Source organism: Capricornis sumatraensis, chromosome X, assembly GCF_032405125.1.
Source record: "Capricornis sumatraensis isolate serow.1 chromosome X, serow.2, whole genome shotgun sequence".
Classification (NCBI taxonomy): domain Eukaryota; kingdom Metazoa; phylum Chordata; class Mammalia; order Artiodactyla; family Bovidae; genus Capricornis; species Capricornis sumatraensis.
Window position 1 is genome coordinate 61,413,381 of NC_091092.1, and position 16,764 is coordinate 61,430,144.

General features: G+C 38.8%; 1 protein-coding gene across 1 annotated transcript in view; it reads left to right on the forward strand.

The window, feature by feature from the left end:
- The window catches only part of TMLHE (trimethyllysine hydroxylase, epsilon), a 67,866-nt gene that overhangs the window by 26,191 nt on the left and 24,911 nt on the right, over positions 1-16,764 (forward strand). Inside the window, 1 exon segment of the mRNA XM_068962571.1 lies at positions 8,687-8,863. Coding sequence (XP_068818672.1) covers positions 8,687-8,863 — 177 coding nt within the window.

Consider the following 16,764-nt stretch of genomic DNA (forward strand, 5'->3'; position numbering starts at 1 on the left):
GCAGGTCATGTGGTCTGGTATTCCCATCTCTTTCAGAATTTTCCACAGTTTATTGTGATCCACACAGTCAAAGGCTTTGGCATAGTCAATAAAGCAGAAATAGATGTTTTTCTGGAACTCTCTTGCTTTTTCCATGATCCAGCGGATGTTGGCAATTTGATCTCTGGTTCCTCTGCCTTTTCTAAAGCCAGCTTGAATATCTGGAAGTTCACGATTCACGTATTGCTGAAGCCTGGCTTGGAGAATTTTGAGCATTACTTTACTAGCGTATGAGATGAGTGCAATTGTGTGGTAGTATGAGCATTCTCTGGCATTGCCTTTCTTTGTGATTGGAATGAAAACTGACCTTTTCCAGTCCTGTGGCCACTGCTGAGTTTTCCAAATTTGCTGGCATATTGAGTGCAGCGCTTTCACAGCATCATCTTTCAGGATTTGAAATAGTTCCACTGTAATTCCATCACCTCCACTAGCTTTGTTCATAGTGATGCTTTCCAAGGCCCACTTGACTTCACATTCCAGGATGTCTGGCTCTAGGTGAGTGATCACACCTTCGTGATTATCCAGGTCATGAAGTTCTTTTTTGTACAGTTCTTCTGTGTATTCTTGCCACCTCTTCTTAATATCTTCTGCTTCTGTTAGGTCCATACCATTTCTGTCCTTTATTGAGCCCATCTTTGCATGAAATGTTCCCTTGTTCTGTCCTTTATCAAGCCCATCTTTGCATGAAATGTTCCCTTGGTACCTCTAATTTTCTTGAAGAGATCTTTAGTCTTTCCATTCTGTTGTTTTCCTCTATTTCTTTGCATTGATCGCTGAAGAAGGCTTTCTTATCTCTCCTTGCTATTCTTTGGAACTCTGCATTCAGATACTTATATCTTTCCTTTTCTCCTTTTCTCTTCACTTCTCTTCTTTTTACAGCTATTTGTAAGGTCTCCTCAGACAGCCATTTTGCCTTTTTGCATTTGTTTTCCATGGGGATGATCTTGATCCCTGTCTCCTGTACAGTGTCACAAACCTCCATCCATAGTTCATCAGGCACTCTATCAGATCTAGTCCCTTAAATCTATTTCTCACTTCCACTGTATAATCATAAGGGATTTGATTTAGGTCATACCTGAATGGTCTAGTGGTTTTCCCTACTTTCTTCAATTTAAGTCTGAATTTGGCAATAAGGAGTTCATGATCTGAGCCACAGTCAGCTCCCGGTCTTTTTTTTTTTTTTTTTGCTGACTGCATAGAGCGTCTCCATCTTTGGCTACAAAGAATGTAATCAATCTGATTTTGGCGTTGACCATCTGGTGATGTCCATGTGTAGAGTCTTCTCTTATGTTGTTGGAAGAGGGTATTTGCTATGGCCAGTGCATTCTCTTGGCAAAACACTATTAGTCTTTACCCTGCTTCATTCCATATTTTGGCCAGGCCTAATTAATAAACATTTGCTTGGTGCCAACTTTACACAGAACTGAGAACTTCTAGAGAGCCAGAGATGGTAGTCCATATCTTAATGTAAGATGTAGTATCCATTAAATATAAAATGAGTAAATATAACAAGTATAAATAGCTTATGCCATATGCAAATTACCGAATAATTAATTTCAAGAAAAATGCAGAGTTAGTCAAGAGTCAAGGAAACTTCTTTGCATTAGTTTAATTTTTAGCTAGATTTTGAAAGAAAAGATGGTCACTTAATTACAGGAGACTATAATTTCAGGCAGAAAAATGGCAAGAGTAGAAACTTCTAACCCAGATATCTAATAGGACAGGAGAAGATCATCTATAGTTTTGATGAGAAAATCATTCTCATTTCTTATGTGTGACCTATGTTGTGCTCACCAATAGGATATCTTCACCACTGCTCATTGATTTACTCAACGAGCATTTAATGAGCATGTACCAGAAGCCAGGCATTGTGATAAGTGCCAAGCACACAGTGATGAAAAAGACATGTTCCCTATCGTCAAGGTACTGTCTATAGCAAAAACACATGGACAATTATAAGACAATGTGATAAATGCTTTTAGACAACATATAGGGTGCTGTAAGAACAAAGAGGAAAGGTACCTAACCCAAACTAAAGAGTTACAAATGACTGCTTACAGAATCTTTGCAGAGTCATGAATATTAAATATGAATTAGGCGAGGGGAAAATGGGGAGAAGGTACGGATGAATGTTCCATTCAGATGGAACTGCATGTACAACAGCTTGAAGGATACAGAGATGTCATATTGGCTACAGGTGGTACTGAATCACTTTTATCACTCCAAGGAAATGGTTCTCAGTATTTTAATTTATGAATCCCATAGAAATTTTGTTACAAGCTATAGATTCCATCCAGAAATGCAGAACTATACACACACACACATACACACATAGAGTTTTACATACCATTCCATGGATCCTAAGTCAAGTATTCCAACTTCAGGTTACTACCAAACAATAGCCCCATTTCAAAGTATCAGCAGTTGTTATATCATTTCTTATTTGTTGTTCACTTGCTGTGTCATGTCAGACTCTTAGTGACCCCATGGACTGCAGCACACCAGGCTTGCCTGTCCTTCACTATCTCCCAGAGTTTGCTTAAACTCATTTTCATTGAGTCGGTGATGCCATCCAACAATCTCATCCTCTGTTGCTCCCTTCTCCTCCCAACTTCAGTCTTTCCCAGCATCAGGGTTTTTTTCCCAAGAGTCAGCTCTTTGCACCATGTGGTCAAAGTATTGGAGCTTCAGCTACAGCATCAGTCCTTCCAACCAATATTGAGGGTTGATTTCCTTTAGGATTGACTGGTTTGACCTCCTAGCAGTCTGAGGGACTCTCAAGGGTCTTCCCCAATACCACAATTTGAAAGCATCAGTTCTTCAGTGCTTAGCCTTCTTTATGGTCCAACTCTCACATCTGTATATGACTACTGGAAAAATCATAGTTTTGACTATATGGACCTTTGTAGGCAAAGTGATGTGAATGTTTGTCATAGCTTTTCTTCCATGGAGGAAGTGTCTTTTAATTTCATGGCTGCAGTCACTGTCCACAGTGATTTTGGAGCCCATGAAAATAAAATCTATCACTGCTTCCTCTTTTTCCCCTTTCATTTGCTATGAAGTGATGGGACCAGATGCCATGATCTTAGGTTTTTGAATGTTGAGTTTCAAGCCAGCTTTTTCACTCTCCTCTTTCACCCACATCAACAGTCTCTTCCCTTTCTGCCATTAGAGTGGTATCATCTGCATATCTGAGGTTGTTGATGTTTCTCCCAGAAATCTTGATTCCAGCTTGTGATTCGTCCAGCTCAGCATTTCACACAATGTAATATGTATATAAGTTAAATAAACAGGGTGACGGTATACAGCCTTGACACTCTCCTTTCCCAATTTGAACCAATCCGTTGTTTCACTTAAGGTTCCAGCTGTTGCTTTTTGACCTGCATACAGGTTTCTCAGGAAGCAGGTAAGGTGATCTGGTATTCTCATCTGTTTAAGGATTTTCCACAGTTTTTTGTGATTCATACAGTCAAAGGCTTTAGCATAGTCAATGAAGCAGAAGTAGATGTTTTTCTGGAACTCCCTTGTTTTCTCCATGGTCCAAAGCATGTTGGTAATTTGACCTCTGGTTCCCCTGCCTTTTCTAAACCTAGTTTGTACATCTGGGAGTTCTGCTGAAGCCTAGGTTGAAGAATTTTGAGTATTACCTTGCTAACATGTGAAATGAGTGAAATTATGTGGTAGTTTGAACATTCTTTGGCATTCCCCTTCTTTGGGATTGGAATGAAAACTGACCTTTTCCAGTCCTGTGGCCACTGCTGAGTGTTCCAAATTTGCTGGCATATTGAGTGCAGCACTTTAACAGCATTGTCTTAAGGATTTGAAATAGCTCAGCTGGCATTCCATCACCTCCACTAGCTTTGTTTGTAGTAATGCTTCCTAAGGCCCACTTGACTTCACACTCCAGGATGTCTGGCTCTAAGTGAGTGACCACACCACCCTGGTTATCTGGGTCATTAAGACCTTTTTTGTATAGTTCTTCTGTGTATTCTTGGCACCTCTTCTTAATATCTTCTGCTTCTGTTAGGTCCTTACCTTTTTCTGTCCTTTAATCATGTTATCCTTATGTTAAATATTCCCTTGGTATCTCTATTTTTCATGAAGAGATCTCTAGTCTTTCTCATTCTATTGTTTTCTTCTATTTCTTTGCATTATTCACTTAAGAAGGCTTTCTTATCTCTCCTTGTTGCTCTCTGGAACTCTAAATTCAGTTGGGTACATTTTTCCCTTTCTCCTTTGCCTTTTGCTTTTCTTCTTTCCTCAGCTATTTGTAAAGCCTCCTCAGACAACCACTTTGACTTGTTGCATTACTTTTTCTTTGTGATGGTTTCGGTCACTGACTCTCATACATATTTACAAACCTGTCCATAGTTCTTCAGGCACTCTGTCTATCAGATTTAATCTGTTGAATCTATTCCTCACCTCCATTGTATAATCATAAGGGTTTGATTAAGGTCATACCACGGTCTGGTGGTTTTCCTTACTTTCTTCAGTTTAAGCCTCAATTTTGTAATAAGGATCTCATGATCTGAGCTACAGTCAGCTCCATGTCTTGTTTTTACTGACTCTATAGAGTTTCTCTATCTTTGACTGCAAAGAACATAATCAATCTGAGTTTGGTATTGATCTCCACATGTCTATGTACGGAGTGGTCTCCTGTGTTGTTGGCAGAGGGTGTTTGCTATGAGCAGTGCATTCTCTTGGCAAAATTCTCTTAGCCTTTGCACTGCTTCATTTTGAACTCTAAGGTCCAACTTGCCTGTGATTCCAAGTATCTCTTCACTTCCTAATTTTACATTCCAATCCCCTTTGATGAAAAATACATTTTATGGGGGTGTTAGTTCTAGAAGGTGTTGTAGGCCTTCATAGAACCAGTCAGCTTCAGCTTCTTTGGCATTAGTGGTTGAGGCATAGACTTGGATCACTGTGATGTTGAATGGTTTGTCTTGGAAACAGACTGAAATCATTCTGTTGTTTATGCGATTGTACCCAAGTACTGCATTTCAAACTCTTTTGTTGACTATGATGGCTACTCCATTTCTTCTAAGGGATTCTTGCCCACAGTAGAAGATACAATGGTCATCTGAGTTAAATTTGCCCATTCCTGTCCATTTTAGTTCACTGATTCATAAGATTTTGATGTGCTTGCCATCTCCTGCTTGACCACATTCAATTTACCTTGATTCATAGACCTAACCTTCCTGGTTCCTTTGCAATATTGTTATTTACAGCATCGGACTTTACTTTCACCACCAGACACATCCACAACTGAGCATCATTTCTGGTTTGGCCTAATCTCTTAATTCTTTCTGGAGCTATTAGTAATTGCCCTCCACTCTTCCCCAGTAGCTTGTTGGACAGCTCCTGACCTGGGGGGCTTATCTTTCAGTGTCATATCTTTTTGCCTTATCATATTGTCCGTGGAGTTCTTGAGGCAAGAATACTGGAGTGGTTTGCCCTGTCCTCCTCCAGTGGACCACATTTTGTCAGAATTCTCCGCTATGACCTGTCCATCTTGGGTGGCCCTGCACAGCATAGCTGATTGAGTTAGACAAGCCCCTTCACCTCAACAAGGCTATGATCCATGAATGGGTGGTACAGTTTAGTGACTTCCCTGGTGGCTCAGAGGTTAAAGTGTCTGCCTGGAATCCAGGAGACCCAGGTTTGATCCCTGGGTTGGGAAGATCCCCTGGAGAAGGAAATGGCAACCCACTCCAGTACTCTTGCCTGGAGAATCCCATGGAGGGAGGAGCCTGGTATGCTATAGTCCATGGGGTCGCAAAGAGTTGGACACGACTGAGCGACTTCACTTCTAACAATTGGACAGAGGTTAAGCTAAAAACCTTTAGTCAATAAGGTTTCCACCCTTTGCCATTGCAACTGTATGTGGATTGGGGCACACAAAGTTTAGGCTTTTCATAAGTTTGCCTTGGCTTTCAGTTTCTGCCACACTTTACGTTTCCATTGTGCTGGCAGAGGGCCTTACATTCCTCCAGGGACATGTAGATAACTAAGGCCTGTTCCAGTCTCTCCTAAGTATGCACACAGCGCTACATGTGTATACAGCCTTGCTGAACACTGGGCATGTGAGGGGGCTTTCCCAGGACCACTATAGCTGTCTCCTTCCCTTAATCCCCTTCATAGATTCTTGATTGTTCTGCCGGTCTATTCCTTGCCCTAACCAGTATGCCAGCTGGCTTTCCTGGTTTTCCTGTCCTGCTACACCTACTGCTGATGGAGCTGCTGGGGGTTAAGTAGGGGTTAAAGCACCTCAAGCTAAAGCACTCAGATCCCTACTGTTCTTACCCAAGATTCAATCATCTTTCTTGACTAAATGCTTTTTAATTTGCTGGAGGCCTTTGGTCAGTTTCCAGGGTCCAAAAATGGTTGTTATTGATAATTTTGTCCAGTTTTATCATTGTTATTGGGGCAGAAGGTTTTCTAAGCTCCTTACCCTGCCTTTTCTGAAGTCTCAACCTCAGATTCCTAAGACTGCATTTTGAGTAACACTAGCATAGGACTTTGGGGTTGGACAACTTGAATTCTTGTCCTTCCTCCACACCTAATCATTATATGATCTTACAAATTAATTTAACATCTCTGAGCTTTAGTTTCCCTTCCTTAAAAAGAGAATTGCAACATTGTACAAAGTCAATTTGAGGAGAATAGATATACTGCATTTTTAAACTGTTGATTAGTTTCTCAGTAAGGATATACCACAGTTTATTCAGCTGTTCCTTCACTGCCCCACTGATAGACAATCTTATTTTCTATTTTGCTATTATAAACAAAACAATTATGAATATCCTTGTGCATACCTCCTTGCATGTGACAGTTTCCATAAGGTAAGTACTGAGATGTGAATTTCTGAGTCAAGAAAGTAATATACATATTTTTTAAATTATTTTCATAGAAACTTCCAGATTACCATTCAGTGAGTCATCATCAATTTATATTCACATTACCAATGTTTGAGAGCATGCATTTCCCCACATCATTTGAAAACACGTTTTAATCGAACTTTAAAAAATTTGTTACTCTGATGAATAAAAAATGATATCTTAATACCCATTTCTCTTATTAATCCTAAAGTTAGAGGAGTGCATGCATTTACTGTTCACCGCTGGTGACTTTTCCTATTGATATCCTTCAGTTGTTTTTCTACTGAGTTTTTATCCTAATGATATAAGGATTTATTTAATATACTGGGTGTTAATCCTTTTATGTTAAAATATTTTTCCTGTTGTATTTTAACTTGTTTACACTTTGCAAAACAGAAGTTTTTTTTTATTTTCACATACACAAATTATCTTTTATGCTTTATGTGTCATATTAAAATACTTTTCCTTCTTCAAATTTGTCAATATATAATAGTTTTATGTTTTATATTTTACTGTATCTGTAATTTACTGTTGAAGCTGATGTGAATCTAGAATCAATTTTTTCGAATATTCATTTTTCTAAAACTAATGATTGAAAAATCTATCATTTTACCACTATTGCAAAATACCACCTTTAACGTATACCATATTTCCATATACACTTAGGTCTGTTTTGGGACTATTCAGTTCCCTTGATTTCTTAGTCCATTTTGCATGAATATCATACTTTTTAAATGACTATAGCTTTATAATATATTTTTATACCTAGTAAGACTTCCCTTCCAAGCCTTTCTTTTTCTTGTCAAAATTATTGCTTTGTTAATTCTTGGAATTAGTCTGTCCAGTACATGAAAATTTTCACGGGGATTTGGGTTGGAAGTACATGGAGTTTTGTGTATTAATTTATGGAAGAATTTCTGTCTTTTCATTTTTGAATCTGCCCAACTGTGAGCATATTTTTCCATTCAAGTTTCCTTCAAGTCCTTCAGAATTTCTCCATAGTTATCTTCTACATTATCATTTATTCCCAGATACTTTATAGTTTTTATTCCTGTTATAAATTTGAACTCAATTTACCCTGTCTAAATGAATAATCTGATAAAGTGTTTGATATTTTTTGGTAACTTTTTCTTTCGATACATCTTCAAGCTAACAGGAAAGTTGTAAGTATAGTACAAGGACCTCCTTTATATCCTCTAGCCATGTTCATTTTCCAAATTTAGAACTCTAATCTGTTTTGAGTTTATCTTGGAAACCTGGTGACAATATAAGGTATGGACTTGATTTTATAATTTTCCAAATGATTATCAGTTGTCCCAACACCATTTACTTAAAAAGTCATATTTTCCACAGTGATTATATGTATCAGTTTTTACTAATCAAATTTCTATGTGCATTCATGTATATTTTTTGACTTTTTATACTCTTCTATTGTTTTGTCTGCCTATTCCTATACCAACATCACACTATTTTAATTGTAGAAGTTCCATGCTATTTTTTTTTTCCGAGAAACTGGCCTGTCTCTATTTTTCAGGAAAGCTTTTATACTTTAAGTTGTACATAGAGATAAATGTAAGAAGTCCGTGCTATATTTTAATTGTAGGGGGCCAGTATCCCTCACATTGCTCTCGCTCATTTGTTGGTAGAAGACTTTTTGAATGGAGTTTTCTGAATCCAGATTTTTTAGTTTTCCTAAATATTTTATTCATTTTTATAGAATAAATAACGTAATAAATGCTAATAAAAGAATGTGATCTTTTCCCTAGAACTGCAATATGCTAACAATGTGATGCGCTTTGATTATGTCTGGCTTCGAGACCACTGCCGCTCAGCGTCTTGCTACAACTCTAAGACTCACCAGCGTAGCCTAGACACTGCCAGCGTGGATTTATGTATCCAGCCAAAGACCATTCATCTGGATGAGACCACACTGTTTTTCACTTGTGAGTGGACAGGAGACATGGTCTTCTTTGGGTACTTCTTTAAAGAACAATTGTTTTATAAAAAATGGTTTGCCCCTTTACATAGTAGGATATTCTTTTAGTTACTCTTCCTTTTTCCTTTCTTTGGCAGCATTTCTTTTGTGTACCTTTTATTTTTCTTCTTAAATTAAATTGTTATAATCTACAGCTAACATCATAGTTTTGAAAAATATTTTTCCACCTTTATTGAGATATATTTGACATATCTGTATATATTGTGAAATGATGACCACAATAAGCTTAGTTTACACATTCATCACCTCACATAATTAGCACATTTGCATGTGTGGCTAGAGTATTAACAATTTACTATCTTAGTAACTTTCAAGTATACAATACAGTATTGTTAAGTATATCACTGTGCTATACATTAGATCTCCAGAACTTATTCCTCTTATAACATGAAAATTATAGCATTGATGAACATCTCCCATTTCTTCAAACCCATAGCCTTAGGCAACCATCACTCTACTCTCTGTAGACAGTATTTATCTTTCTCTGTCTGACTTACTTCATGTAATACACTCAAGGTCTATCTATCAATGTTGTTGCAGATTGCAGGAATGCCTTCATTTTATGGCTGAATAATATTCCACTGTATTTATATACCACATTTTATTTGTCTATTTATGCATCAATGAACACTTAGGCTGTTTCCACGTCTTGGCTATTATAAATTGTGCAGCTATGAACATTAGGGTGCATTATCTTTTTGAAACAATGATTTTATTTCCTTTGGATATATGCTCAGAAGAGGGATTGTTGGATGATATGGTTCTTTCATTTTTAATTTTTTTCCAAAGTGGCTACACCAATTTAGACTCCCATCGACAGTATAGGAGAAGTCTCTTCTGTCCACACCCTCACCAACATTTGCTGTATGTTGTCTTTCTTTTTTTGAGGAGGGTAGTGACATTTGAGTTTATTTTTTTCTTTATTTTTAATTTGAAGATAATTAAATATGTTAATTTCTGCCTATGTTGTATTTTTGATAATAGCCACTCTGACTGATTTGAGGTGGTATCTCTGATTTGCATTTCCCTGACGATCAGAGATATTTAGCATCTTTTCAACTAACATCATCTATAATGGTGAGGCTGAACACATTTAACATTTCACTTTCATTCTTATTTAACACAGTTCTGGAACTTCTAGTCATTGCAATAAGGCAAGAAAAGAAATAAAATTCATATATATTAGAATGAAAGAAATAAAACTATATATTTGTGGTTTTGATGGAGGGATAGATATGTAGACCAATAGAACAGAAAAAGAAACTGAGAAATAGAATCACACAAATATAGTAAACTGATCTTTGACAAAGGTGCAAGAGCCAGTCAATGAAGAAGGATAATCTTTTTAAGTAATGATGCTGAGATAATTGGACACTCATAGGCAAAAGTAAAAAAAAAAAAAAACTTCAACCAAAATTTCACACTTTATACAATAATTAACTCAAAATAGATCATGAACTTAAACGTAAACATGAAGCTACAAAACTTCTAGAGAAGAATATAGGAGAACATCTTCAAAACCTTGACCTAGGTACTGACTGGCACTAGAACTAAATAACTTTCAAAACTCAATATAAGAAAAACAATCCAATTAGACAATGAATAAAAGGCATGCACAGACGTTTCACTGAACGGGATGTACAAATGGCAGATAAACATTCGCAAATATGTTCAGCATTATAAGCCATTAGAGAAACAAAAGTTATTAGCACAGTAAAATTTCACTATATACCTAGCAGAATGACTAAAGTTTTTAAAAAATCGTGATAACACAAAATGCTATAAAAGATTTGGAAAAATTCTATCAGTTATACACTGCTGCTGAGAGTATAAAATGGTATGGTTACTTTAGGCTTCCCTGATGGCTCAGTTGGTAAGGAATCTGCCTTCAATGCAGTAGACCTGGGTTCGATCTCTGGGATGGGAAGATCCCCTGGAGAAGGACACGGCTACCCACTCTAGTATTCTGGCCTGGAGAATTTCATGGACTGTATAGTCCATGGGGTCACAAGGAGTTGGACACGACTGAACAACTTTCACACACACACACACACACACACACACACACTCTGGAAAAGTTTGCCCGTTTATTAAAAAAAAAAAAAAAGACTAAACATGCAAGTAACCATGTGTATGTGCTCAGTCACTCAATTTGTGTCTGACTCTTTGTGACCCTTTAGACTGTAGCCTGCCAGGCTCCTCTGTCCATAGAATTTCTCAGGCAAGAATACTGGAGTGGGTTGCCATTTCCTATTCCAGGGGACCTTCTTGACCCAGGGATTGAACCTGGGTCTCCTACATTGGCAGGCAGATTCTTTATCACTGAGCCACCTGGGAAGCCTCCTGGGAAGCACGTACTATACAACCAGCAATTGAACTGATAGGCATTTATTCCAGAGAAATGAAAACTTATGTTCACACAAAAACATGTACATTAATGTTCACAGCAGCCTTATTTGTAACAGCCAAGAACTGGAAACTACTTTAATATCCTCCAATGTGTGAAATGTTAAACAAATCATCCACATAATGAAAAACTATTCAGTAATAAAAAAGAAAGAAAGATTGATATGCATGATAACTTGGGGAAAGCACAAAGGAATAACAGTGAAGGAAAAACGTAACTGCATGATTCCGTTTATGTAACATTCATGAAATTACAGAATTATAGAGATAGTGAACAGATTAGCAGTTGCCAGGAAGAGAGGAGGAATGGTGTGGCTTTAAAGAGGTAACATGAAGGAGTCTTGTGGTAATGGCACACTGGAGTATTTTGACTATAGTAGTGGTTACATAAAGCTGCACATGTAATAACACTGCATTGAGCACACACACGCACACACACAGAAATAATTATGTATATAACTCACAAGATCTGAATGAACTCTATGGATTGTATCAATATCACTTTCTAGGTTTTGATATTGTACTGTGGTTGTACAAGATGTTAAACATTGGAGAAGGCTCAGGGAAGGGTGCATGAGACCTCTTTTATATATTTCTTTGTGACTTTCTGTGAATCTGTATTTCAAAATAACAAAACAGTATTTGAAGAAGAAATATTTATTTGAGTACATTTTACTACTGATTTTCCTACAATGAAAAAAAATACCATAGATAACACTTAACTTTTCCAGCAAGTATACTGGAAGATGATGCTGTTAAAGTGCTGCACTCAATATGCCAGCAAATTTGGAAAACTCAGCAGTGGCCACAGGACTGGAAAAAGTCAGTTTTCTTTCCAATCCCGAAGAAAGGGAATGCTTAAGAATGTTCAAACTGCTGCACGATTTCACTCATCTCACACACTAGCAAAGTGATGCTCAAAATTATACAAGCCAGGCTTCAACAGTATGTCAGCTGTGAACTTCCAGATGTTCAAGCTGGATTTAGAAAAGGCAGGGAACGAGAGATCAAATTGCCAACATCCACTGGATCATCGAAAAAGCAAGAGAGTTCCAGACAATCATCTACTTCTGTTTCGTTGACTATGCCAAAGCCTTTGATTGTGTGATCACCACAAACTGTTGAAAATTCTTCAAGAGATGGGAATACCAGACCAGGTGACCTGCCTCCTGAGAAATCTGTATGCAGGTCAAAAAGCAAGACTTAGAACTGGACATGGAACAACAGACTGGTTCCAAATAGGGAAGGGAGTACATCAAGGCTGTATATTTTCACCCTGCTTATTTAACTTATATGCAGGGTACATCATGAGAAACGCTGGGCTGGAGGAAGCACAAGCTAGAATCAAGATCACTGAGAGAAATATCAATAACCTCAGATATGCAGATGACACTACCCTTATAGAACAAAGCAAGGAAGAACTAAAGAGCCTCTTGATGAAAGTGAAAGAGGAGAGTGAAAAAGTTGGCTTAAATCTCAACATTCAGAAAACCAAGATCATGGCATCTGGTCCCATCACTTCATGGCAAATAGATGGGGGAACAATGGAAACAGTGAGAGACTTTATTTTGGGGGTCTCCAAAATCACTGCAGATGGTGATTGCAGCCATGAAATTAAAAAACGCTTGCTCCTTGGAAGAAAAGCTATGACTAACCTAGACATCATATTTAAAAGCAGAGACATTACTTTGTCAACAAAGGTTCATTTAGGGGGGCAGTCCTAAGATGGTGGAGGAATAGGATGGGGAGACCACGTTCTCCCCCACAAATTCATTGAAAGAACATTTGAACACTGAGCAAATTCCACAAAACAACTTCTGAATGCTGGCAGAGGACATTAGGTACCCAGAAAGGCAGCCCATTGTCTTTGAAAGGAGGTAGGAAAAAATATAAAAGATGAAATGAGAGATAAAAGAGGTAGGGATGGAGATCCATCCTAGGAAGGGAGTCTTAAAAAAGAGAGAAGTTTCCAAACACCAGGAAACACTCTCATGGGCAGGTCAGTGGCGAGTCTTGGCATCTCAGAGGGCAACATAACTGGGAGGAAAAATAAATAAAACACACAGATTACGTGCCTAATGGCAAGTCCCAGCGGAGAAGCAGCTGAGACACTTGCATCCGCCACTAGCAAAAGGGGGCTGGACAGGGAGGCACAGGCTGCATTGCTTATGGTAAGGACCGAGCCTGAATCCCCCAAGGGCAATCTAAGGGAGCTGCCTTGAGATAGCAACCCAGACTTTTTCACTATCCCATGGAAAGCCCTAACGTAAGACACTGTCAGGCCCGCTCACAGAGCAAAGGACTGAGCAGAGCTAGCCGGCTGTGGACCGGCCCATTCCCTGCAGGAGACAGGCAGGCAAGAGCAGCCAGAGCTGGAAGGGGGCAATCACGGCCCCAGAGAGGCATCCTCTACTAAACTGCAAGCAGGCTTCATTGCTAACCAAGACTTTTTGGGTTTCTGGACGGTTGACATCTGCCAGGAGGGCCGCAGCCAGAGATCACCTCCCCAGAAGAGACACACCCAGAAAACCCAGTGGCTGGGACAGGGGAAGGGATAAGTTGCAGCCTTCAACTGGGGGTGACTATGTGCGCCAAGCACCTGGTCATCTGAGCTGCTCGGACCTGGGATGGCGCAAAACACAGGCCCAATGAAGTCTGTGCCTTTGTGGAGTATCAGAGGATCTGAACCTGAGGGGCTTAGACCTGGGAAGTGCAGGCAAACCAGGGCCTGCATCAGACAGTTCCCAGCAGAGCAACCTAGAGTCTGAGCAGTGTAGACTGGGAAAGCACACACGCTGTGAGCAGGGGCAAATCCAGTGTGGCTGAAACATTGCGAGCACTCCCCACACATGCCAGTAATATTTGTTTGCAGTGTTCCTCCCTCCCCACAGCACTACTGAACAAGTGAGCCTAAAAAAGTGACCACCAGCACCCCCTTGCGTCAGGGCAGAAACCAAACACTGAAGAGACCAGGAAACAGAAGAAGCTAACATAAACAGAGGGAACTGCTTTGGAAGTGACAGGTGCAATAGATTAAGACACTGTACTTAGCACTGACTACATAGAAAGTGGCCTATAGATCTTGAGAAGTATAAGCCAGCTCAAGAAACTATCTGAAAATGAACTGACCCCACACTATCCACAACAACTCCAGAGAAAGTCCTAGATATATTTTTACTATTATCATTTTTTTAATTTTTAATTTTTTTATTTTAAGTCATCTATTACTCCTTTAATTTTCATTTTTATAACTACCATTACTTTGCAAAAAAAAGACGCTATTTTTAAAGCAAACTTCATATATATATTTTATAATTTTTGTGACTTTGTTTTGTTTTTTTAATGTTGTACTTTTGAGAATCTAACCTCTATGCTAGATTTTTAATCTTTTTTTTTGGTATTTATTATCAATTTTGTACCTTTAAGAACCCAATCTTCAGTACCCATTTTTTCTTGGGAGTGAGATTACTGGCTTGATTGCTCTCTCTCACTTTTGACTCTCCTTTTTCTTCACCAGGTCACCTCCATCTCCTCCTTTCCCTTCTCCTCTCTACCCAACTCTGTGAATCTCTTTGTGTGTTCTGGGGTGTGGAGAACACTTAGGAAACTGACTACTGGCTGGATCTGTTTCTCTTCTTTTGATTCCCCCTTTTATCCTACTGGCCACCTCTGTCTCCTTCCTCTTCTCTTCTCTGTGTAACTCCGTGAAAATCTCTGAGGGGTCCAGACTGTGGAGAGCACATTGGGAAGTGATTACTGGCTAGCTTACTCTCTCCCATTTTGATTCCCCTTCTTCTCCTCCTGCTCACCTCTATCTCCATCCTCCCTCTTCTCTTCTCCATGTAACTCTGTGAACCTCTCTGGGTGTCCCTCACTGTGGAGAAACTTTTCATTATTAACCTAGAAGTTTTATCATTGGTGCTGTATAGATGGAGAAGTCTTGATGCTACTGTAAGAATAAGACTGAAAACCAGAGGCAGGAGGCTTAAGTCCAAAACCTGAGAACAACAGAGAACTCCTGACTCCAAGGAGCATTAATCAACAGGAGCTCATCAGAAGGCTCCATACCAACACTGAAACCAATCACCACCAAAGGGCCAACAAGTTCCAGAGCAAGACATACCACGCAAATTCTCCAGCAACACAGAACATAGCCCTGAGCTTCAATATACAGACTGCCCAAAGTCACACCAAACCCACTGACATCTCAAAACTCACTACTGCACACTTCCTTGCACTCCAGAGAAAAGTAATCCAGCTCCAACCACCAGAACACTGACACAAGCGTCCCTAACCAAGAAACCTCTACAAGGCACCCGTCCAACCCCACCCACAGCGAAGAACCTCCACAATAAAGAAGAACCACAGACTGCCAAAATACAGAAACTCCACCCCAAACACAGCAATATAAACAAGATGAAAAGGCAGAGAAATACTCAGTAGGTAGAGGAACAAGATGAATGCCCTCCAAACAAAAAAAAAAAGAGGAAGAGATAGGGAATCTACCAGATAAAAAATTCTGAATAATGATAGTAAAACTGATCCAAAATCTTCAAAACAAAATAGAGTTACAGATAAATAGCCTGGAGACAAGGATTGCGAAGATGCAAGAAATGTTTAACAAGGACCTAGAAGAAATAAAAAAGAGTAAATATATGGTGAATAATGCAAAAAATGAGATCAAAAACACTCTGGAGGGAACCAACAGTAGAATAATGGAGGCAGAAGATAGGATAAATGAGGTAGAAAATAGAATGGTAGCAATAAATGAATCAGAGAGGAAAAAAGAAAAAAGATTAAAAGAAATGAGAACAACCTCAGAGACCTCTGGGTCAATGTTAAACACACCAATGTTCAAATCATACTTATCTGGAGTCCCAGACGAAGAAGACAAAAAGAAAAACCATGAGAAAATATTTCAAGAGATAATAGTTTAAAACTTCCCTAACATGGGGAAGGAAATAGTCACCCAAGTCCAAGAAACCCAGAGAGTCCCAAACAGGATAAACCCAAGGCAAAACACCACAAGACACATATAAAACACATTAATAAACATCAAACACAAAGAACAGACATTAAAAGCAGCAAGGGAAAAACAACATATAACACACAAGGGGATTCCCATAAGGATAACAGCTGATCTTTCAATAGAAACTCTTCAGGCCAGAAGGGAATGGCAGGACATACTTAAAGTGATGAAAGAAAAAAACCTACAACCCAGATTACTGTACCCAGCAAGGATCTCATTCAAATATGAAGGAGAAATCAAAAGCTTTACAGACAAGCCAGAGCTGAGAGAATTCAGCACCACCAAACCAGCTCTCCAACAAATGCTAAAGGATCTTCTCTAGACAGGAAGCACAGAAAGGGTTTATAAACTCACCCAAAACAACAAAGTAAGTGTCAACGGGATCATACTTATCGATAACTGCCTTAAATGTA